The sequence below is a fragment of the Aythya ferina genome (genome assembly GCF_964211825.1).
Source record: "Aythya ferina genome assembly, chromosome: 5".
Taxonomy (NCBI): Eukaryota; Metazoa; Chordata; class Aves; order Anseriformes; family Anatidae; genus Aythya; species Aythya ferina.
This window is the reverse complement of record NC_140301.1, coordinates 5,947,634-5,969,440: the sequence shown is the minus strand read 5'-3', so window position 1 is coordinate 5,969,440 and position 21,807 is coordinate 5,947,634. Positions and strand designations below refer to the sequence as shown.

Genomic DNA, 21,807 nt, shown 5'->3' with positions numbered 1-21,807 from the left:
TTATATTTTAGAACTGCAAATCTACTTTCAAGAAATAGGACGTGGTAATTAATTTTTTCCAGCTCAATAGTGTTTGTCATTGGCAGCTCGATACAAGACAAAGAACTGGATAGAGGCTTTTCAGAGGATTGCCTTTTGTTGGTTTTTTTTGAAGCTCGAGGGTGTGCAGCAGAGTAACCTTGTCTAAGGTGATGTCCCTGTTATGTCAGACATTCGTGTCAGTAGTGGCATTGCAAAAGCACTCAATGGGAGAGACAAGCCCTTGCAGCAGGGCAGTGGCTGCTCTAGGTGTTTGTGTTGCCATCATTTGTGATGCATTTGAGAGAGAGCTCAGTGAGTGATACTGCGGGATGTATGCTAAAGCAGCTTAAACATCTGACACGTTCGCAGCAGCTGCAAAGAAGAAAGAAAAATGCATTGAATGCTGAGTTTGCTTTGAAAAGACATTCATAACAGATTTCCATCACTAATGAGATTGGGATAAAACGTTCGCATTGGCTTCTTTGTAGCATTTACCAATTAAAACAACTTGCTACTAGTAGGAGAGTTCAATTCTATCTATTTCTCCATCCCAGATAGGTGGCTGTAGGGAAGGGATCGCTTCAGGTTTACGCCAGTGAGCCTGTAGACTTTGTGCAGTTCTACAGGGATCTTGTGGAAAAACATTGCAGCTGACAGAAATGGAGGTGCTCATTGCCTTTTTCATTCGCAGTTGGCTCTGCGTGCTTCTCATTGCCAAGGCTTCATCTGTGTTTCCTCTGTGCCTGTGAATAGTCTGGTTAATTCCAGTGGATGTTGTCAAGGGTGTGATGTTTTTGCAGTATTGTGGCCAGCTTTGCTCTCCAGGTTTGACATGTCAGTAGCGACTGGGTCTTGAAAGTGAAATGCCTGTTTATTAGCAAAGCAAACATACTGCCCTGTCCCTAAGCCCTTTAGCCCTCAAGGGAGCCTTTTAATAGAATTTCCTTTAAGAGTACTTCAGCCTTTTTACATCCTACAAATTGTGGCTGTTTGTTTCAGGTTAATTTTTAATTTCCTGTCCTAATTGCGGCTGTCTTGGTACTGGTAAGGAAATTTTTTCTGATCCATTCATAATTCTTTTTCAGATTGCATGTGGCTCAGAGCATAATCTGGCAGTAGTTGGTAAGTAGCTTAATTTTGTATCAACTCCCGTCTCTTTTTCTCCTTTGTAAGTAGCACAAGATGAAAGAAGAACGTGCACATCAAAACATATCAAGTGATTAAGGGCATTGTGTGGGGAAAGGGAGAAAGCAACGTATAGTTGTGGAGAAATGAGGAGAAATCTGTGACCTAACTGGTGATGATGAAAATATTGCCCCTGTTGACCAGCCACATTATAAGGAAAGAGAGAAAGGTTGATGGGTATCACAGCAAAATGTATTTGCAAACTGCTGCAGCCTGTTTTTAGAACAGAGCCATTGCAACAATTCAAGCTGCAGATTTGGGAAAACGTCTGAGCTTGAAGCTGGTCAAAGTATTGATGTTTAACAGGGAAATTTTTCCACAAACAGTGGAAACATCTTCAAAATAACATTGTTGTGATTAAGTTTGGAAAATCTGCAAAATGGTAGTTAGCTTCTTCAGTACATCTTAGTATAACGCTGCTGCTGTAATAAAGATGGAAGCTTTAGGAAGCTGATGTTGCTGGAAGAACTGAATTTTGTTTACTAATTGAAGTAAGAATCAGATTCTTGCTTCCATGTGATGAGTTGATAACTGAAGCTTGTTACGTGATTGTTATTATCTATATCTACATGTTAAGAAAGTTTTTAACTGTAGAGTTTTCAGGTGTTTTGTAAAGGTCATCATAATTATCCCAGCTAACAGGGTGACAGAGACAAAGGAATGCTATCCTAATCAGAGCTGGGAGTGAAACCAGCATCCTCTCAACTTCCGTCCAGCAGTCTGTCCACGTAGACATTGCTGATTACCATGACTGATGCACTGAGATGTTAAATGAAGAATGTTCTTGTTTTTCATGAGTGCAGCGTGACAGGTCTGCAGAAGCCAGCTATTTGGTAGGCAACTTACATTTCATGTCCTAATGTTAAGATATTTATTTTAGGATGGTGTCTTATCAGCTCCAATTAAGTGGCCACAGAGATGGTTTTCTGTATACATGGTATACGATTTTCTAATTGTTTCTAAAATTAAACCCTATAATGAACTCATTAAAGTTCAACTTAATTCATATAATTGGCTTTAAGAAAAGATTTTTCCTTTACTTTCTCCCTACTTGTTCAGTGTCACATGCGTCTGTTAATTGTCAGGCTGGTGCTTCTGAATGTCACCTGAAGAGCAATCTGAAGAATGACATTGTGTTTCTTGCCGAACTGATGAAGTAAAAGTGTACTGCTAGCACATTCCTCCAATCTGCATGAAAGCCAAGCACGGAGCATGAACAACCTTCTCTCTCCTAACGTCCTTTTAAGCTTTCTGCGTTTTAGGCAGAAATCTCTAGAAAAAAAAAAAAAATGGGTAGGGGAGAGAAATGCTAGCAGTTAGAGTAAGCTAGAAACTCCAAACACACAAAGAGCATCATATGCCTGTTAAAGCTGTGCCACTCTCATTGAAATCAGTGGGAAAATTGGCAGTCGTAGAAGTTAGTCATTGTCAAGTACAACAGAGTTGTGATGTTACTAATAGATATATTTTTTGAACTAAAGAACTATGATACAGTTTATTCCTGAATTGAATTTTTGTATGTGCTTTTAAAAGGTTAACTTCTTAGAACAGTTTATGGTAGTATTTCTCCAGTGCTTGTCACTTTTAGTTCAAAGCTGTCAGCTGTTGTACTCCATAAAGACATCACAGAGCTTTCAGTAAATATGCCTAGCTGATTGTACAATTTCCCAGTAACTTATCATTCAAGCAGCGTTTACTTAGGACAACTATATAATCAGTTTCTTAATTGGTAAATGCTTGAGTGACTTTTAGACTGAAATAAGTTGAGTTCAATGTAAAAGGTGAGCTGAAAAGCAAGCCTTTAAGATTAGGATATTCAAGTTGCTGTTTCTGGTTGCATATACAAATGTCTGTGCCTCAGCTTTTAAATAGAAACATTTTTAAGACAGAGCAGCTAGGTTTACAATTCATTTCACAAATGCTGAAGCTGTGTTCCAATCATCTTGCTGATGATATGAACTGATTTGTAGGACTAGCTGGCAGTTGATTTTTTTGTTACTTTATATAGTCTGCATCCACTTGGTTGTTTGATTTTCTTTTCTTGCCTTTTTTCTGCTGAAGGTGCAAAATTTGACTGTTGTCATTGTGATGGCACCAAATCCTTTTTCATGGGTAAACTGGAAGAAATTCAGTTCTCATTTGATCATGAGGTTAATGTTTTAGAAAGGGAAAAGGTTGCAAAGTCTCCAAATATGTCTGCGATATTGCTAAACTTAATGAATTAAAAGTAGGACTTAAGACATTTACGTTGCTTCATGTCCTCAGTTCTCACTTTCCCTGAAAACACTTACATTGTTGTTTTAGTTTGGGATCCTCTTGTGATACTGATTGTAACATTTGTAAGTTTTGCAATTTTTTTTTTCGTTTTCACGTGACCCTGTACTTGGAAAGGAAGATCCCCACCTAATATAACAAAATCTCAGACTTCTCACCTCTGTCAAGGATTAATCATCATGAGAGCCACCATATTTTTGGTAGAAAAAAAAAAAGAAGAGCTATTTAATTAATGTTGGATAACATCTCATGTCAGGAAACCATCATCTGACACTGAAAACTGTGCTTGTACTTAGCACAGCAAAAGCTGGCTTTTCAACCTGAGTGTGACAGCCGCGCTGTGCAGCGCTGCACTTCAAGGTATTAAGACAGAATCTTTTAATTGATTGAAATACTTAATGAAACAAAATCACAGCAACAAAGTTAAGCTTTTTCAGGTTTGGAAGTGTTTTCAACAATGACAAAGTAAGGAGCTTTGATTCTTACCCTGAAATGTATGTGGTTAAAAATTGTATTTGTGGAGAAGACTCTTACCATCCTACCTGCCCCCCACTATGTTTAGATTAGTTTTTTGGTTTTTTTTTTAATTGAAGAGAACAACTACTCTTAAAGAACACTTAACATGATGCATGTGGCTCATGCAATGCCACAAGTTAACTAATCAAGCAGTGGTAGCTGTACAAACATAGAGCTGGTAGAAAATATATGCAACCACAGGGCACAGGACAGGATTTCTCCAAGAGCCCCCTCAAATACAGATGTCTTATTTTAATAAAAATTAAGCACGAACTTTATTCAATCCTCCTTGAAGTACAGTGAAAAATGAACTAATTACAAGGATGTTGCTCCTATGGTCTAGCTCCCCCAAACCTTGTGAATTATAATACTGCTTCTTGGTCTTTGTTTCAGTTACTTTCTCACCTGTATAACATAAAAGGCTTTGAAAAGAAAGGTACTGGAGGATGTGTAGGGAGTAATGCTTGTTTTAAAAATAAAACTTACAAGTTTATTAGCTTTAGTTGAAGCCCACTTTTTTTTTTTTTTAAAAAAAAAAAAAAAAAGCTGTCAAAAGGTAATTTGGAATTGGGTCCCCTTGCTGGTATGTTTGTAAACAGCTATTTCTTACAGGGTCTGTGCGTGCCTCCAGTAGTGCAGTGCCTGATACCAAGTGTAATCAGTGATTTTCCTGCTAACGTAGTGGGTAACTTGGGCGTTTTACCTATTTTTGTGGAAGTAGAAGAAAAAAACATGGACCTTTCTGGTAAGCTTTTTCTAGTGAGGTTTGGGAAGGAAAAGTGTTTGGAAATGTGGCCACCTGAAATGGTGCACAGGTGCTTTTCCCTGCTTTCTCACAGCGTGGTAAATTCTGTTTTCTGCTCAGAGTTATGTTGTGTTCTTGCTTGGAGAACTCCAAACGCTTCTCAACTTTCTGCTGCGTAACAGCCCCCTTCAGGGGAGGATCAGATTCATCTCCAGGACAAACTGCTGTATTTTAGAGGATGTGTGTGATCTGTGAGTCTGTCTTATCTGTGGCTCATGTGCAAGCGCTGCTATACATACAGTGGCGTGGGCATTCGTGTCTCTCCGAAACTGCAAGTTATCCCATTGTGGAGTAAACAGTAATATGGAATTTAATAGAAGAACAGCCTTTGCAAGGAAATCAGGAAAAAATGTTGAAAAAGCAGGTAGTGCTTCAAATTCCCTGATATCTTTGTAGGGACACTACAAAAAGTTACTGCATCATCTGTTAAAATTTGCTACTTACGCTGTTATGCTGCAAGAACACAGCAGTTATGGGGAGCAAAACAAATGTGATGGAAATGATGAACCCTAATGCAGGGAGTTGGTGATGCACATCCTAAAGTGGTCGTGGTGTTGATGGCATCCCGGACACTTTGGTTCCATACTTTGTGATAGGGAAGCCAAAAGCTTCTTCCGCTGGAGCCCCTTTGCCCGTATGAACAGGGTCGTGTTCTTCCAGTTACGTTCCGTGATTCCAACTAAATTATTGTGAAGAGCATCAGTGGAGGGAGTGCCGTGACAGCCTGTGAAAGGCATATTTCTATGGCAGAGTGAGCACCAATTGGGAGAGGAGACGGTGTGGGCTGATGGACAGATCTCTCTGCTATGCTGACAGTATTATTTAGATGTTCACAGCAGCCCTCCGAAGCAGCAGATGTAGTCATGTGTCTGACATTGGGTCCCAGGGGGACTCAGCAGGCTGTCAGAAAGAGAAAATCATAAATTCTCTCTTGCTTTTCATATTACTGCAGCGTTCGGCGGAATCTCCGGTGTATGCAGTGGAGGGCACTGGTGTTCAGCAAGGAGCCTGAGTCTGCTCCTCTATTACTTTATTTATTATGCATGAAAAATCCCAGTGCAGCCAGGGTCTCTATTGTGAAGGTTTCCTGGCAGAGCAGCATGGAGTCATGTTGCAGCATGCTGTCTCTTTGCATTGCAGCACTAATCGCATTCTCTGCTTATTAAAGGGCACCTGGCAGGACTTTGAGTTAACCATCGCTGCTGTCGTTTTCATGGGGGTTATATGTCGGCCTACAAAATTTGGTCCCTGGCAGAGAGAACAAATTTGGTATTTCATTTAGCCGTTAATGTGGCTTTTAATTATTTAATTAATTATTTTCTGGTAGGATAGAAACTGAAAATGAATTTGAAATATCTGATTTCTTGTTTCTTTCAGCAAGTTACACTCATAAAATCTGATCCTTTGAGCTGTCTGATCTTCTTTTCCAAGGGTTAATGGAGAGCCAAGCTGCCAGCTATTTCATGAATTTGTGGACGTAGGTGATGAGGAGAGAGATGTGGAGGTACTAACTTGAGCGCTTGGAGAAGGCCTCTGATGGGGCTTAAAGTCTTGTATCAACTGAATTGTCTAAAGTCAGGGGATACAGCTGCTGACCATAGGTAAGGGAGGATGTTTTGCTCCAAAAAGCTAATTAGATCCATAAGATAAAAATGTGTACATCCTGACCCTCTGGAAAGAAACACGAGAGTTTAGGAGGAGATCTGCCTGGGCTGCATCTTCCACTGACTGAAGCCCAGGTTTTAGAGCTGCTCTCTGTTCCAGGCTTTGTCGCTGGATTGCTGCTTGATCTGGGACAATTTGACTCTGCAGAATGCTTTGTTCACCTTCCTCTTCTCTCTGTCTGGCTTGTCAATTTCCATTGTGGAATCTCTGGAATAAAACCGCCTCTTGGTGTATTTTAGCACTGCCTAGCATAATGGGACCTGATTTATTTTTTTAAATCCTGCAGTAAAACTAATAATAGTTGCAGCCGCTTTCCTTTCCCTCAGAGAGGCAGTTTTAAAATATCATTAATCTTGGTGTGCGTGTCTCTATCTTAATTTATATCATTTAGCTTATAAACAAGTAGTAATGCAGTGCTTGTCATATTGTTTACAGAATGGTTTCCTGCTTAAGATCAGAAAAGAAAAAGCCATTGTATTTTTCTGTGTAAAAGCTCACAGTGGTTGTAAAATTTTTAATTGACCTTCACATATCACACGGTGCTAGCTCACAGTGTGTCAAGAACTGAGCTCTTGTGCCCTGTCACAGTGTTTTCTGTGAGAGACCATGTCACATCCACAGGGATAATTCTGCAGCATCAAGAGCCCTGCAAAAGATGGGCAAGAGGTAAGAATGCAGTGTTAACCTCTGGTGCCAGCTCAAACCAACAAGTTGGAAATGTGAGTAGCAGATAGAGGAGACGACTGTCATGAGAAGCTCGGAAGCAACCAGCAAGTGCTAGGCAAGAATTTCACTGGAGCAGAATGAGAGGAGAGGAGATCTTTCTTACAGGTATGGGTGAACAGAAAAGGTCCCATGTGGTTTTAGAGAACGATGGAGTATCAGAAGGCTCTTGAGAGTAGGAGCCACAGTACGGATACATGTGATCCTTCCTCAGTCAGAGGGTTCAGTGGATGGATACTAAGTATTAAGAAAACAAATTAGAATTTATTATATTTGTTTACTCACAGGCTTTAAGTGGAGCAATCACTTTAAAGTGGAAGAAAAATATATCCAATACATCTAAGGCATATTTATCTTGATATTTGAGGATGCAAAGAGGAGTAACAAAAATAGTCACCCTTGCTCACCAAAGGAAGATTTTAGAGTTTGTTAGTTATAAAATGAAATAAAAAGAAGGACAAATGTCTAGCTTCAGGGAATTACACAGAGCATGTAGGAGAGATGCTCACTGAAGTAAAAGCACAAGGCCAGCAAAGTGGCTGAAGGCACTTGAAAGTGCCACAAATGAAGGCTTCAGTTAAGGCAACAACTTCACTTAAACTTTTAAGGGTATTACTGAGCAGGGATTTTGTACCCGAAGTCAGGGGTTGTCAGAAGAGAGAGGTTTATGTTTAAAAACGTGGAGTGAGGAGCATCCTCGCTGTGCTGTGGGACTTATGCCTATCCAGGAGCAAGTGTCCTGAGTTTGTGTGTACTCACTGGCCAGATCCTTTACGAGCACTAAGCATATATTCTGCCAGTGCACAAGGAAATGTGTGTGACCTAGGTCTGTCTGAGAGATGATGCTGGAAGGATACGTATGAGATACTGTAAGGCTGGTGATATGCAGCAGGGATGCTTCTGGAACAATACACGTTTCCCTCGCGTGGTTTGCCAAGATGGCTGTAATTCCACGGGATTAAATGTTTGTGTGAAAGCAGGCTTCTTGAAGCTCTTGTAAACATGGGGAACTGTTACTCTAGCTTTCCACGACAAGGGCAGATCCTTTCTCTTTCCCTGCATGGTGGGGTTAGGACTTTGAACTTGAAGGTACTGGCAACTGTAGTGGAGAAAATCCAGTCATTAGCTGGCAAGCCATGATTATTTACTAGTAATGCACTTCTTTTTTTTACAAAGAAACCACTATTCAAGCTTGCAAGCCTGGAGCAAGCTTTCAGGGTAAAAATATAGCATTTTTATTAAAACTGATTGGCTTTAGAGAGGTGAGTATCTCAAAAATGATTAGGACAAAAGTCAAAGCGGAGATGAATAGTTGGCCTATTTGTAAAAATTACCCTTTACTTGACTTTTCTTTTTGAACTTGTTTCACTCAAATGCTCCGTTTTGGAAGGGAGGTAACCACATAATTAAAATTAAAAATACTTCTGAAACTCGTTTCACTACAGCACTTTTTCTAGCACTTTTTGAGGAATCTCTGAGGAGCAACAAGGCTGAAACAGGACTTTTATTATTTCTGAGAAATGTGTTTATTATTTTATTTTTAGATTGTTGGGTTTATTTGAACAGTAAGAAAGTGAGAAGGATGGAAAGCTGTACTGAGTGGGGCTTTAAGAGACATTTAACACAACACATTTAACATCTCATGTGTAGCAGAGAGAAGGGTTGATACATTCATGCTAATCAAGTAAATCAAAAGGAAATCGGGCCAAGTGTGTTGTTTATGGCACAATTTCAAGCAGAACGGTAGTTAGCAGGAAGCTGAGCAAAGTGAGAGACTACTGCTACTTCGGAAGCTCTTGGCACCTATCAATCTTTGAGGAGCAAAATGTCTGTAGTACGTATATATTTGATGTGATCTAAGCTTGCTAAAGATGGTAGCAGATGACCTGTCAGTGTTCTCAAAAAAACAAAACAATAAAAAAAAGCACCAAAACAAAACAAAAAAACTCCAAATCCCCAAACCATAGTGGTTTGAAGAATAGCATGCTGAGTCCTCTTTGACAGATTTCCAGTATAGATAGTGACAATTTTCTTAGCTTAGTAAGTGTTCTGGCCTAAATATTCCTCCCCTCTACAAATCTAATGGAATAATTAACTTGAAAAGATAATATGTGATATATTGATTCTGGCTTAAGCATTGCTTATATCTATTGTAGCACTGATTTGCTAAATTAAATGTTTTCTAGGACGGCCTGCGCATGATGCCAAGAACTCACGTTAATATGCTTCACTCTCTTCTCTTTCCTCTTTGTGCAGATTTAGCATCTTACTATATCCCGAATGTGTGGCCTTGTATTGGAACAAATTACCAGATAGTTATGAAGTGATTATGATGGGAAAGAGTAGCCTAAAGCAATAGGTGTAAGAGGTGAAACTGCCACATTAACTGATAAAGGACACAAAATCAGACGTGCAACCCTGCTTTTACAGATGGGTAGCATGCTTGCTGTTTGTTTTTTGCTCAGGCTGCTTTGTGCATGTAAGGTTGCAGCCAGGGCACCTGGCAACATTATCTGCTCTTTTGTACACTGATTTTTTTTTTTTTTTTTAATATCTTCAGCTGGCTTGCATGATGATGTACCATAATGAAGTTTCTAACACACCAGCTGCAAGAGTGACCTCTGATTTTCTGTGGCCCTTCCTTTGGGCTTCCCAGACCTGGGCTCCTCTGGGGAACTTTACAAAATATAGCAGATCCTCAGAGTTTTGATATTACGTGACCTGCAGTGCTAGTGACTTAAAAATCCATAAGCTGTTCTCAAATCTCCTCTTATTCACCTTGTACAAAAGAATCAGGCTGTTCTCTATCCGGTGTAGCACTGCCAAGGAGATGGTCTGTAATGCAAGACACAAAGCTTTTCTGATGAGTGAAGGACATACGTGGCTAGATTTGTTTTTCTCAGTAAGAAAGAATTTTTGTCACACAAATTTTGAACCTGATGAGCTTGTTCTTTTTTTCCTTGTGAATAATGCTCTGAACATTAACTTAATAAAACATGGGGAAATTCTTCTATTAAGACACATCATTAATCATCTCTTCTTTCCCTTCTTTAAGCATTTTGCTGTTAATTTGTAAAATGTTTAACCTGTCGTGACCTCGGTGACAAATCTGAGTTGCCAAGAGATTGAACAAGTAAGCAGATGCTTTGCTGTAGATGTAGAAGATATTAAACTGGAGGTTGTTTTCTCTATGCCTTTGATTTTCAGTGACACCAGCTGCTATCTTGCTGAGTTGAGACATCTCAGAGAATGGGCAGGATGACAAGCAACACAAATCCATATAATATTTTAATTCTGAGTAGGGAGCTCACTTGGCTTGAAAGGTACATTTGCTTTGGCTTAAGCTTCTCATTTTTTTTCCCTGAGCTGTTTCCTCCTGCCTGCTTTCTCTTGTACTGTGTTTTTTTTTTTTCAGTTCTGAACATTTCAAGGTGTTCTTTTTTAAATTGAAGGAGACGAAAGGTGTATCTCTTAAAGCCTTCCAACACATTGTACTTCCAAATGAACACATGGGACACTTACTGTGTGATGTGTCGTTGGTAAAAAGATGTATGTATGCTCAAGGGGAAAGGACTGGTGTGTAATGCAGCCTGCTGAATTTGTTGTATTAACAGAACCTCGGTTGCTGTTACCTTTGCCAACACATGTATTTTTTTATGTGATATAGATTCAGTAAGTGCTTACTTGCAACTTCTATGAAATTATTCCCTAGTTTTGATAAGAGTAAGTCATTATTTGTTACTGTTTCCTGCTGAAGTAATACAGTAGATCAAATCTATGACCTTTACTTCAAGGAGAGTTCTGTAACTGAGCTCACCAGCTGGGATTCGTCACATTAACAAGTGCTTTACTTTGAGCAGGTATGACAAATTTACAGCACTCCCTGCTTCTTTATGATGCAGACCCAGTGCATGGGTAATTCTGGCCTTTTCCTAGAAATAGGTTTTTGCATTTAGGCAAGAAAAGTAACTATTTTTGTTACTTTGGTACAGGAGGGGGAAAAAAATCTCAGGAGTTGCTGTGTCCTACCATGAGTTGTTGGGCAGCCTCTCACTGTCTCATTTGTGTTCACTGAACACGACTTTAGTCTCCTCTGTTACGGGATTTTTTGCTGAGTAGTAAAAGAATTCATAGCAGAGGCAGTCTTCAGATGTGCTCATCTAAACTGGTGTCTTCCATTAGTCCCAGCAGCGCGGTTCTCCCCTTCATCTCCTGCAAAACCAGCAGGCAGGATGAGGGCAGCTGCAAGGCTCCCTGCCTCCCCGTGCCAGAATGGAGGTGGAAGCAGGGCTGTCAGTTTATGATAGTTTTTTGGGTGCATCTGGCTAGCTGTAATCTTAAGTTCATGTAAACCTCTTCTGTAGGACCAAAAGAGGAAAAAAAAATGTTAAAGAAGTCAGCACTTGGTATCCTTGCAGTTCTATGGCCACTCACCTACTAATAAAAGGATGCACAAATCCAAATTTGTGCCATTTACACCCAAGTCTTGTGGTGCCAGCTGTTTATACAGCAGGAGTGGTACGAGGCTTTGCTGTCACTCAGATTCCTTCAGTCTCCACAGTATGCTGTTGATCAAGTTGACTGCAAAGCAAGATTCTTCCTAGCTAAATTGTGGATACCCTGAAATAAAAAAGCCTAAATGCTGCTGTATAACCCTTGTACGTTTGTTGAATAAAGAAGCAGCCACTTAATTTTTTTTTTGAAGCACTGTAGTAAAGAAATCTTGTTCTGTTGACAAGTTCAGCGTGAGTCTTGTGCAGTACTTCTCTGTCTGCTTGGGTCCTCCTCCTTCTCCCATCTGCCACCTTCTCACTCTAAGGAAAGGAAACTCCATTCTGTCAAAGCAAAGTGCCAACGAAAAATGAGGGAAGACTTTTAAAAAGAGCAGGTTTTGGATGATGCCATTCACTGAAATCGGAACAAATTGGTATAATCACAGCTTACTGTGGTTGTGCTCTCAATGCCTAGCAAAAGGTTAAGGCTAACGCAATAAGATGTGGTCCCTCCAGTGGAGGACGTGCACTTGAGAAAGGCAGAAGAAGAGGAGGAAAGGAAGCAGAGAGGTGAAATCGCTCAGCAAAGCCAAGTGGCCTTTGGTTACTGTGGTTGGTGCTCCACGACAGCATGTTCCTTGCAAGGACAAGGCCAGTTAAGCAAAGGGATTCCCCAGCAAGCAAATTAAATGCCAGAAATCAAATGACAGCAATTTTTTTTCCCTCTAGCTTACAAGGATATCTACCAACTGAAATGGATGCTCTATAACTATTTTGATAAATCTGATGTACCTTATTTTGAAGAACCCTGCTTCAGAGGGTCAGTATAAATGTGCATTGTGAGCTTTCTTATGCTTTAGGAAGTTTTTTCTTTTTAATTTGTGTGGTGGTTTTACTTCGGTAGGCAGCTGAACTCCACCACAACTGCACTCTCACTCCCCCTCCTCAGAAGAGGAGGGGAAGAAGTAAAGGAAAGAACAACTCACAGGTTGAGATAAGGATAATTTAATGAAAGGGAAAAATAATTATTAAGGAGAGATTATTATTAATTGAACAATTTAACAAAAGGGAAAAAAGGGAAAGGGGAATAGGGAAAAACAAAACAAAAACAAGTAAAGGCACCTTTTATTGCTGAGTGTGACACCACATGGTATGGAATATCCCTTCGGTTGGTTTAGGTCAGCTGCCCTGGGGATGTTCCTTTCTCCCTTTTTTGCCCACCCCCTAGGAGGGTTAGGGAGAGTCCTGGTGCTGTGCCAGCACTGCTTGGCAGCAGACACAACGCCGGTGTGATAGCACTGCTGTGCCAGCTACAGGTGCAGAGCACAGCACTGGATAGGCTGCTGCAGGGAAAGTTAACATCCCAGCCAGACCCAGTCCGATTTGGAGGATTGTTTCTCTTCATAATGATCTTTTTCTTCTGCCTGGTGCTGACTTGCAGATTCACTGTGAGCGGTTAAAGCCTACGAACGATGAAGTTGTAATTATTATAGAGACTGTGCATTCGTTTAAGTCTCTGGGGCTGGAGATCAAACCTGGCAATTGTCTTGAGCGGGAGTGAATGTGCTGACTTTGATCCTAATCCCTAGGAAGCATGTCTGCAACTGGCAACCTTCTCGTAAGTGTTAAGGATTAGTCAATTTTCGGACTGTTCCTCCTAGAATCACAGAATGGCTTCAGTTGGAAAGAAGCCTCAAAGACCATCTAGTTCCAACCCACAAGCTGCCACCTCTACATCAGGCTGCCCCAAACCCCAGCCTGGACTTGGTGCCCCATCCCTGGAGGTGTTCCACAGCTTCTCTGGGCAACCTGTTCCAACGCCTCACTGCCCTCTGAGTCGAGGTTTTGCTCTTAACATCTCATCTAGATCTCTTCTCTTTTAGTTTAAAACCATTTCCCCCTGTCCTACCGCTATCTGCCTGTGTAAAAACGCCAGTGTTTTTAATAGTTCTGGGGCAAGGGCAGCAGAAATCAACAGCAGTTTGGCTGCTAGAGATGCTGAGCCTTCAGGCTGGGCAGCTGAGGGTGCTGGTGGTGGGTCTGAGGGAGTTAAATCTGTGGAGTCCTCAGCAGTACGAGCTGATTGCCTTGAGCAGAGGGTATAAGATGGCCTTTTGTGTTGGCCCAACAGATATAAGGCATGGCTGAGCTTTGGTGGGGATGATGCAGAATAATTTCTCTCATATTTTTTGTGAGGGTAATAGCAGTGAGGCACTCCTTTTAAAGCTTCACCTGGTTTGACCTTTGTGAATTTGCTGTCTTCCCTTGGTGTCCTTCCTTGCGTTCTCCCCTTGTGCTTTAGTTTTCGATTCAGCATTGCCTGGATTCCTTCTCAGAGCTGAGCATCGCTTGCTGCTCAGGAGCATCGGTCATTTTCTCTTCCAGGCTTAGACCAGCATTTTATATAGAATATTTAGTCACGTTGTTTTGATAAAAACAAGGTCATCTTAAGGATAGTCTGAGCTTTGCATTGGTGCTGCTGTTCTTCATGGTAATCAAACTGGAATGCCTGGCTGTCCTGCCAGGCCTAACAGAAAGAGCACGGAGCCTGCAATCATTCAGACTCGTGGATGTTTCTGCAGGGTACCGCAAGCTGCATTGCACAAAAGGAGCAGCGGGCTGTAAATAAGTGAAAGGCTTCAGCTTCCAGCATCGCAAATTCTCCGTGCTCATCGGTGGGTTAGTTCAGAACTGCAGCAACAACAGAGAGTGGGGAAGTAGATTTGTAAAAAGCACAGAAGGTGCTTCCTTTTCCTGATAAACCAGCAAGGCATTTCTCCTCTGAGAATTATTCTGCCAAATTTGCGCTACCTTCTGTCTTTCTTGCATCAGGTTGAAATAGGCATCAGGAAGACAGACCCATGCGGTGCCTGAAATACCTAAAAGCTTTGCCTGAATACGGTAGCTGAAAACACAGAACTTTCTTCTGGGTAGAGAGGTGGAAGTTATTTCTGCAAAGCAGCAGATACTTTGTTAATCTTTGCCAGGTTCAAGGCAAATAACCGGAGTGATGTAGTGAGGCTTCCAGCATGCATTTTAAACCCGAGAGTGAGGAATATTGTCATGGGGACTTAAACAGTGTATGCAATTCTTGGTTGTAGAGCTCTTAAAAATCATCCCTGTGTAGCTTCTTGCTTCTGTGGCAGTTATACCCAAATGAAGCAAGCTAAGATAGAAGTGACACAAACTACACCAAAATGGTAGAACTTAAAAGGACTTGCCATCTTAAATCATGATTCTCCTTCAGGTCTGAATACACAGCATGTGGATCTCAGTGAGTGATCCTGCTTATTTCACACCTGTTCTAGAACTATTTCTGCTATTTAAAATGTAATCTTTAAGTACAGTGAGGAAACTCAAAAGGTGAAATGTGTTGCAGTGGTCAGGATGTCCTCTCAGAAGTGCCTTCAGTGATGAGTTTTTAGCTAACTGTCTGTGTTCTGCTCTGGTCTAAATGCCACTTTGTGCTGGGGTGTGGCAGCGTCCAAAAAGCAATATAGTCTCAGGTAATCCTGGTGATGGACTGCATTTATGTTACCACGAGTTCATACTTGGGGTTTATATGAATGGTTTCAGCCTTTCGTGCTTGGATGCAGATAGCTGGACGTGGGCTGTTTCCCTGCTCCTGGATGCCGGGTAGCCTTTCAGCGATCCTGGCCCTTCCAGAGCTATCTGCTCCCTTTGGTGCAGTGCTGGGAAGCTGTAGCTCAGAAGTGATTTGGCAATCCCAATCCTTCAGCCATGCCAGGGGTTTAAGAGACCTGGCTTGCAGCCCCAAGAGGCAGTTGTTAACCTTGGGTTAACCAAGGTTTCACTCCATGGCTAATTAGTACTAGAGAAAATCTGAATGTGTGACTAATGCACAGGGCTTCACCTGCTAACAACAGCCCTTCTCCTTCCCAAATAGCTGCCTTGCAGCATTTAGCTACGTAACTACTGCTGCTTTATGAATGGAGTGAGCGGATTCCCCAGCAGTCTGTGTGCACACCCCTCTGTGTTCAGCTCACAGAAGGAGAATTACGTTTTGGTAGTTTTATAGGCACTGTAACAGAAGAAATGGATACGGAACATAGGTCGTACTGCTGCTAAACCAGATAAAACATTTCTCGTTCTTGAAGCAGGATCCTTTTCTGTGAACTGTGTCTTGTGGAAATGTCAGGGTTTGCTAGGCTCTTACCAAAAGTAGAAGAAAAAATCGTGTAATAATTGTTTCTTATTAGCTGTATCTTTCTGAAGTCATGAGGAGGCAATGATGGCGTATAATTTTGATACCTGATAAAATAGTATCATTGGGTTAGGGTGAGAAACAATGTTTAAGAGCTGACAATGCTACTTTAAATGATTGCTCTACTTGTAGTTAACAAGGAATTCATCCTAAAGAGCCAAGTAAGCATATTATTTTGTCATGGCTAGTCAGATTTTCCATGTAAAATTAAAAGGAGGGTAATTTTCCCATTCCTATTTTAGAATGTTCCTTATTCTGCCTTTATAATTTTGTCCATTTCCTCATTAGTGTTCCTTTCAGAGCCCAAACATGACAACAGTGACATTATTATCAGCTTGAAATAAGTGAACAAACCTTCTCATTTTCAGTGGCGTTTTGCCTATGGCAGCTATTTTTAATTTTGCAGCTGCTGAAGACTAAGGAAATATGGACGGGCTGATGAGATGGTTTTGCAACTGATGATTTGGCATCTATAGCACGCAGCTACTTTGCAAGTGTTTTTATAGGTGTTAGGAAATGTGGGGCTTTCCAAGGGGTCGCTTCACTGAAGTGGTGTTTCTCAGGGAGAGAGCGAGCAAGCGTGAGGCAAAACACTAATAGCAGAAGGAGGCATCCTGCTGGTTTAGCCTTTGTGTGCAGGTGTTCAAAACGGAGTGTGAGATGGCAGCTAATTATTTTTTCACCATGTGTGAATATGAGCTGACTGCTTTGTCTACTCTTCTGTATATTCCGAGCAGTGCTGGTTCCAGGAGGTCCTCAACTTCCCGGATTTTAATTTCCTAGAAAAGGAGGTGGTGGGACTTCTTGGCCACAAAGAACAATTCTTGTTCATTCCAGCCCTGGCTCTTGGTTTCAAAGCTGTTTCATAACTCAGATCGAAGATCAAACTGCCCAACACCCCAGTGCTGCAGTGACCTGGGTTTGGCTTTATGTGGGTGCTCCTGCAGGTGAATTTAGGTGTCCACCACCTAGAAGTGACTGAGGATGGGGTTGTGGGTGTAAAACCGTCCCACTGAGTGAGGCATCTACGCTCCACTTCACTTAACACGAGTACTTGTTCAGGTCTTAACAAGTGCTTCTTTTGTCTTTGTACCAATATTTCTGTAATTTATAACTCACTGTGATAGAAGTTAAGATACGACAGTTCATTTAATTAGTACCTCTGAGCGGTGTGGGCTTAACAGATGGTTGGTAACAGTCCTACATTTTCTTAGAAGCTGAAACACAAAAGATTTGATTTTGGAGCTCCCCACAGGCAGAAGAGAGTGGCAGAACCCAGCCTAAGTGATGAACTGGCTGAAGATTTTAATGGTAAATTGCAGAGGTTTGGACTGAATTATATTCTGGGAAGTCTGTTTCATTTTGTCTTTGACTTTTAGCCCAAAATAGATCATGTATTTCCTACTTTTTCTGTCCAAAATCCAGTAGTATTGGTGCATATGAGCTTCCAGAGCGTTTTTAAATCCATTTTAGTGCATCCTGACAATTGGAAAGCTGGCCAGGTTTTATCTTAACAATCCATAAATTACAGTTCAGCCAGGTTTTGGAACACCTTAGAGCTTGGTCAACCATCTTTCTGTTTCTGATTTGGTGAGTAATCAGTTGTTTTGCAAATTTATGTTAAATTTTGATTTGCAAAATGTGAAAGTGACTATGGTCAAGAAGGTCTGGATACTTCCAAGCTGCTATCATACCATTATTAGGCAATTAAATACTTACACAAGTGATCTCTTAGTTGTTTTTTTTTTGCTGCAAGTATAGGAAAAACTGCACAAATAATTGATTTGTACTTGCATTGAGCATCATTCTTTGTTAATGGTTTTGCTAACTTAACTGATAATCCTGTTAGTTATCTGACCTGTTGTGTGATGTCATACAACTCAGAGTGCTTTCATAGTGTGTGTCTTGGAGAATATCTCAGTTCTATAAATGGGATTTCTCATAGTGAAAGTTGCTATACAGAAGTATTACTGGAGAATTCAAGAAGAGAATGAAGTCATGTATCTTTCAAGTGGATCGACTGCCTTAAAAGTGTTCCAAATTAACTCTTCTGATTTCATAAGAAATACTAATAATAATAATAATAAAAAAAAGGCAGCTAGTGCTATGGCATCTCAGAGAAACTAAAGGTCTGAAAGAACATCCCGTTGAGAGGAGTCTTTTTATTTCTGCAGGCTAAAGCTGTGAAACATGCTTACTCTCATTAAAAGTAATGAGGACTCCATGTCTTGATTCTGTAAATAAGTCAATACCCATCTCTCTTGCATTCTGGTGACAGAAAAAAAAACATGTTAGTTTAACAAAAACTTCATTCTCATATGCTGGGTGTCTCTGGTGTGCTGCCTGTGTCCTGTGACTGGATGCTGCTGAAGTGGGAAACGTATCTTTGGGCAACACGTATTGACAGAACAACGGCGTGTTGGCCTACTAGCTGGAAATAAGAACTCAGTATCACTTTTGTCCCCTGAAGATACTGGATTTTCTCACTGTGAAGAAAGCCCAGGTTTGACAGATGTTAGCTGTAGTGTAGCAGGAAGGGAGAAACTTGAGTTGGTAACCAAAAAAGAATGAAATTAGCTTAAGGAGGCCACTAATCATTTGAATGGTTCTGCTCTGTCTGCATCTGTAAGTCCCACCAGAATATGCAGCGGCTTTAGGAGAAAGCTGACATGAAATAAGTCGGTTATCTTTGATCTTTTTGTGTGTGTGGTTGGTTTTTTTTTTTGGTTTTTGTTTAAAATTGGGAAGCTATTGGAGTAATGAAATGAAGATGTGGTAATAGCCAAGGGAAACACACTAATGTTAATTTTATTCTATCTAGCTCAAGGAGTGTAGCAAGGACAAAGCATGTTCTGTGTATTTGTTCTGTGTTAAACGTGGAACTGGTCAATAAAACCTAGTTCAGTCTTCTGTTTCAGGATCCTGTAGTAAGTTCTTCTGTCAAATTCATACCTTCTTCTTTCTCCCTCTTTTAAGTACCGTTCTGGCTGTTGGGTCAGAAGTCGCCAGCTCTCCTCACGGTGTGATAATCGTGAGGTGCTTTGGATTGACAGCTACAAATGCAGTGTCTTGGTCTTTGGAAAGGAAGTGTTGTGTTTGACTCAGAACACTTTGACTTCGTGCCTCTTGTCTCGTGCCTTCGTAGACTTGTCATAGTGAAAGGGGCTTAATGAGGGAGACTTGGCTGTTGTTCCTGATAAGGTTTCTTTTGGCAACGGACGTTATTAACACTGAATTCCTTGGAAAACATATTTCGTAAGAAGAATATTGAAAAACATTGTAAATAGGGACAAATATGAGGCCATGCTTTTGTATGCTGATATTCAAATTGCAACCTAAATAATTGGATTTGGGCTTAAACTGCATTTTTAGAGAACATAAATATTTTTGCTTAAAAAAAAAAAGGGAAGTGTTTCTTCTGATCACTGTGAGAAGGCTGGCTGCATCCTCGGCAGTGAATAAGTTAACCTACTTAGTGCTTTGTGTGTAGGCAGCATGCAGTGCCATGAGATTGCAGTGGGCAATGAAGCAGCAGAATTCAATTTGCAGCAGTGACCTAAGAGGGACTATTTTTAGTAATAAAATAGGTCAGGGGATGTGGTAGTGCAGGCTGATAAATGAACAGTGTTCCCCTTCACTTGTGGGGCTTGCTTTTGTCCTCCAGTGTAGAAGCTCTGTGATGAGGGGAAAATGAGATTCAATGCTGTCACGTGCTCCGTGTTAGAATTTCTTCTTAATGTGAAGCCATCACAGGACAAGCTCTGCCCCCTGGTACTGATAAAGCAATAGCACTGCCTTGCCCAGGGATTCATGGAAGGCAACCCTGGCTAGAGAGTGGGCTGTGCTGAAGCCATTGCTCGAAGCTGGTTTTAGCCCTGCTGGAAATGTTATGTTGTGGTGCTGCCCATGTGACGAGCAGTTCTTGTTCTCTTCTTTTTCTTCTCTACTAGCTGTTCTTCCGTGGATTTTAATTTGCTTCTGCTACCAGCTTGCTTTCTCAGTGATTTATGCAGATGAGTGCTAGAGTCTTCCCGCAGGTGTCAAAGCTGAAGCGCTGCTTTATTCTGTCCCTTTGTCTGTGGGTATTTGGAGGAAGCTTGCTAAGGATCTGGTTAGCCAGTGTTCTTGTGTGACAGAGCAGGCTGAGTCTCTTCTTTAGTATTACGCTATTGCATTTCCGTACTTGCTTGGTTTCTCTTACATAAAATTTCAGAGCAAACGTAAGCACCTCTTGCCAGTTTATCTGCATTGATATAAACTATCCTGGTAGTAATTAGCAGAATGGAAAAGCCCTTAGAAGCTCTAGGCATAGAGCAGAGCATGTTGATGCCACACAAACTGTAGAAATACAAGCTAGGTTTCATCCTAAAGCCTTTATTTTCCCCTGGAAAATGAATGCTTAGCAGGAAGCAAGAGATCCCAGCTGCAGCCAGGAGTGGAATCAGTATCAGTGCGTCACACCATGTAACAAGTACAATCGCAGGATGCTCAGGCTGTTGCTGAAGCTGTCTCCAGGAGTTAATGAGCCCTGATGAGAGCCCTGGTGAGGTGCACTGGGCTTCCCAACTCTCCTGCTTTGGACCCGAGCAGATGCCTCCCCAGGGGCTGCTTGATGTTTTGTGAATGCACAATGCCTGAACTGGTGCTCATTTGGCTGCTCCTGCCTAATGCGGCGTTGCGAAGCACAGATGTGGCTGTATGACATGGGTGAGAGATGCCCTTACATTTTCCCTTACTCCCATCTCCCATCCTTGCCAAACGTGCTTCATATTCTGACCTGCCCGGGTAGGACTATGATGAAATGCTGTCTAACAGAGTTTTTACAGTGCTTGAAGTTCCACAGATAATATACCACACGGACACCATATTTGTAAGGAAACTGTACTAAATGTTGATCACTGACATAAAAATTGTAAGCTCAGACTATCCTTGGTCTTATTTTTTTAAAGCTTGCAAGTTAGTTAGAATACAAAAGTAACTAAACAGCTAAATATGATGTATGTTATAAATACTGTGTTTTTCTACAGCCAAGATCTGTTTTTGTATTGCACATAAGCGTTGCATGCTTCGGATATCAAGTGACACGGCTCTTTAATGGTTATTTGAAATTAATTTTAAAAGCATGAATTCCAGTGGGATCGAAAACAGTGGAGACATTATCAGCAACACTCTAAGAAACTTGAGGGGCTTTTGGTCACGTTCCATAATCAGTGTAATTTCATGTGTTTGTATGGGAGATTTTTGGAGGAATATGTTATTCTGCCTCTTCCTTTGAAGTTGTCATGAGGCAAGGCAGCTCCATCGTGTGGTCCTCCCTTTTTGGCTGAAAAATGAAGGCAGTGGGACACGATCTTCTCTGGAGCTTCAGGGGAAGGGTTTGATGCTTTTCATCAATCCCGTTATGTATTCATCAACATGAAAATTTGAGTCTTTCCAAGCTAAGGTTTTAATGGGAATTTTGTGGCCGGCCGTGTGCACGGGGAGCCATCTGGTCTGGCTGTGCGCTGCTGGGAAGGAAAATCTTGGCTGTCCCTGTACTCTAGGTGTCTTTCCAGCCAAAAGCAGAGTGAAAAAATAAGACTTTTGTCATCACTCTGAGGGTCCCAGCTTCCTCTCACTTCACAGGTTTCCTCGAGCAAGAAGCTTTGTCGTTTATTCAGACAACGTGACTGCAATTTGGAGGTGGAAGGTATAGGATTCTCAGACCAGGTGTGTCCAAAGCTGTATATAAAACCTTGTTCCTGTACCTTCCCATGATTGCCCCTCTTCCAGCTCCTTTGTGTAGTGACTTTGTGCTCGCTGAGCTGCCCTCCCCACTGAAATACCCCCGGAGGTGGCCTGTGGGGAGCAGGTGGGTGCAGCCCCCAGCACGGCGTGAGCACTGGCTGCCGTGCACTGCG

The 21,807-nt window shown here is 41.4% G+C and overlaps 1 protein-coding gene across 1 annotated transcript in view; it reads left to right on the top strand.

Moving 5' to 3' along the window:
* Positions 1 to 21,807, top strand: part of SERGEF (secretion regulating guanine nucleotide exchange factor) — a 138,691-nt gene that overhangs the window by 82,743 nt on the left and 34,141 nt on the right. Inside the window, 1 exon segment of the mRNA XM_084521969.1 lies at positions 1,107 to 1,143. Within this exon segment, the coding sequence (XP_084378095.1) occupies positions 1,107 to 1,143 (37 nt within the window).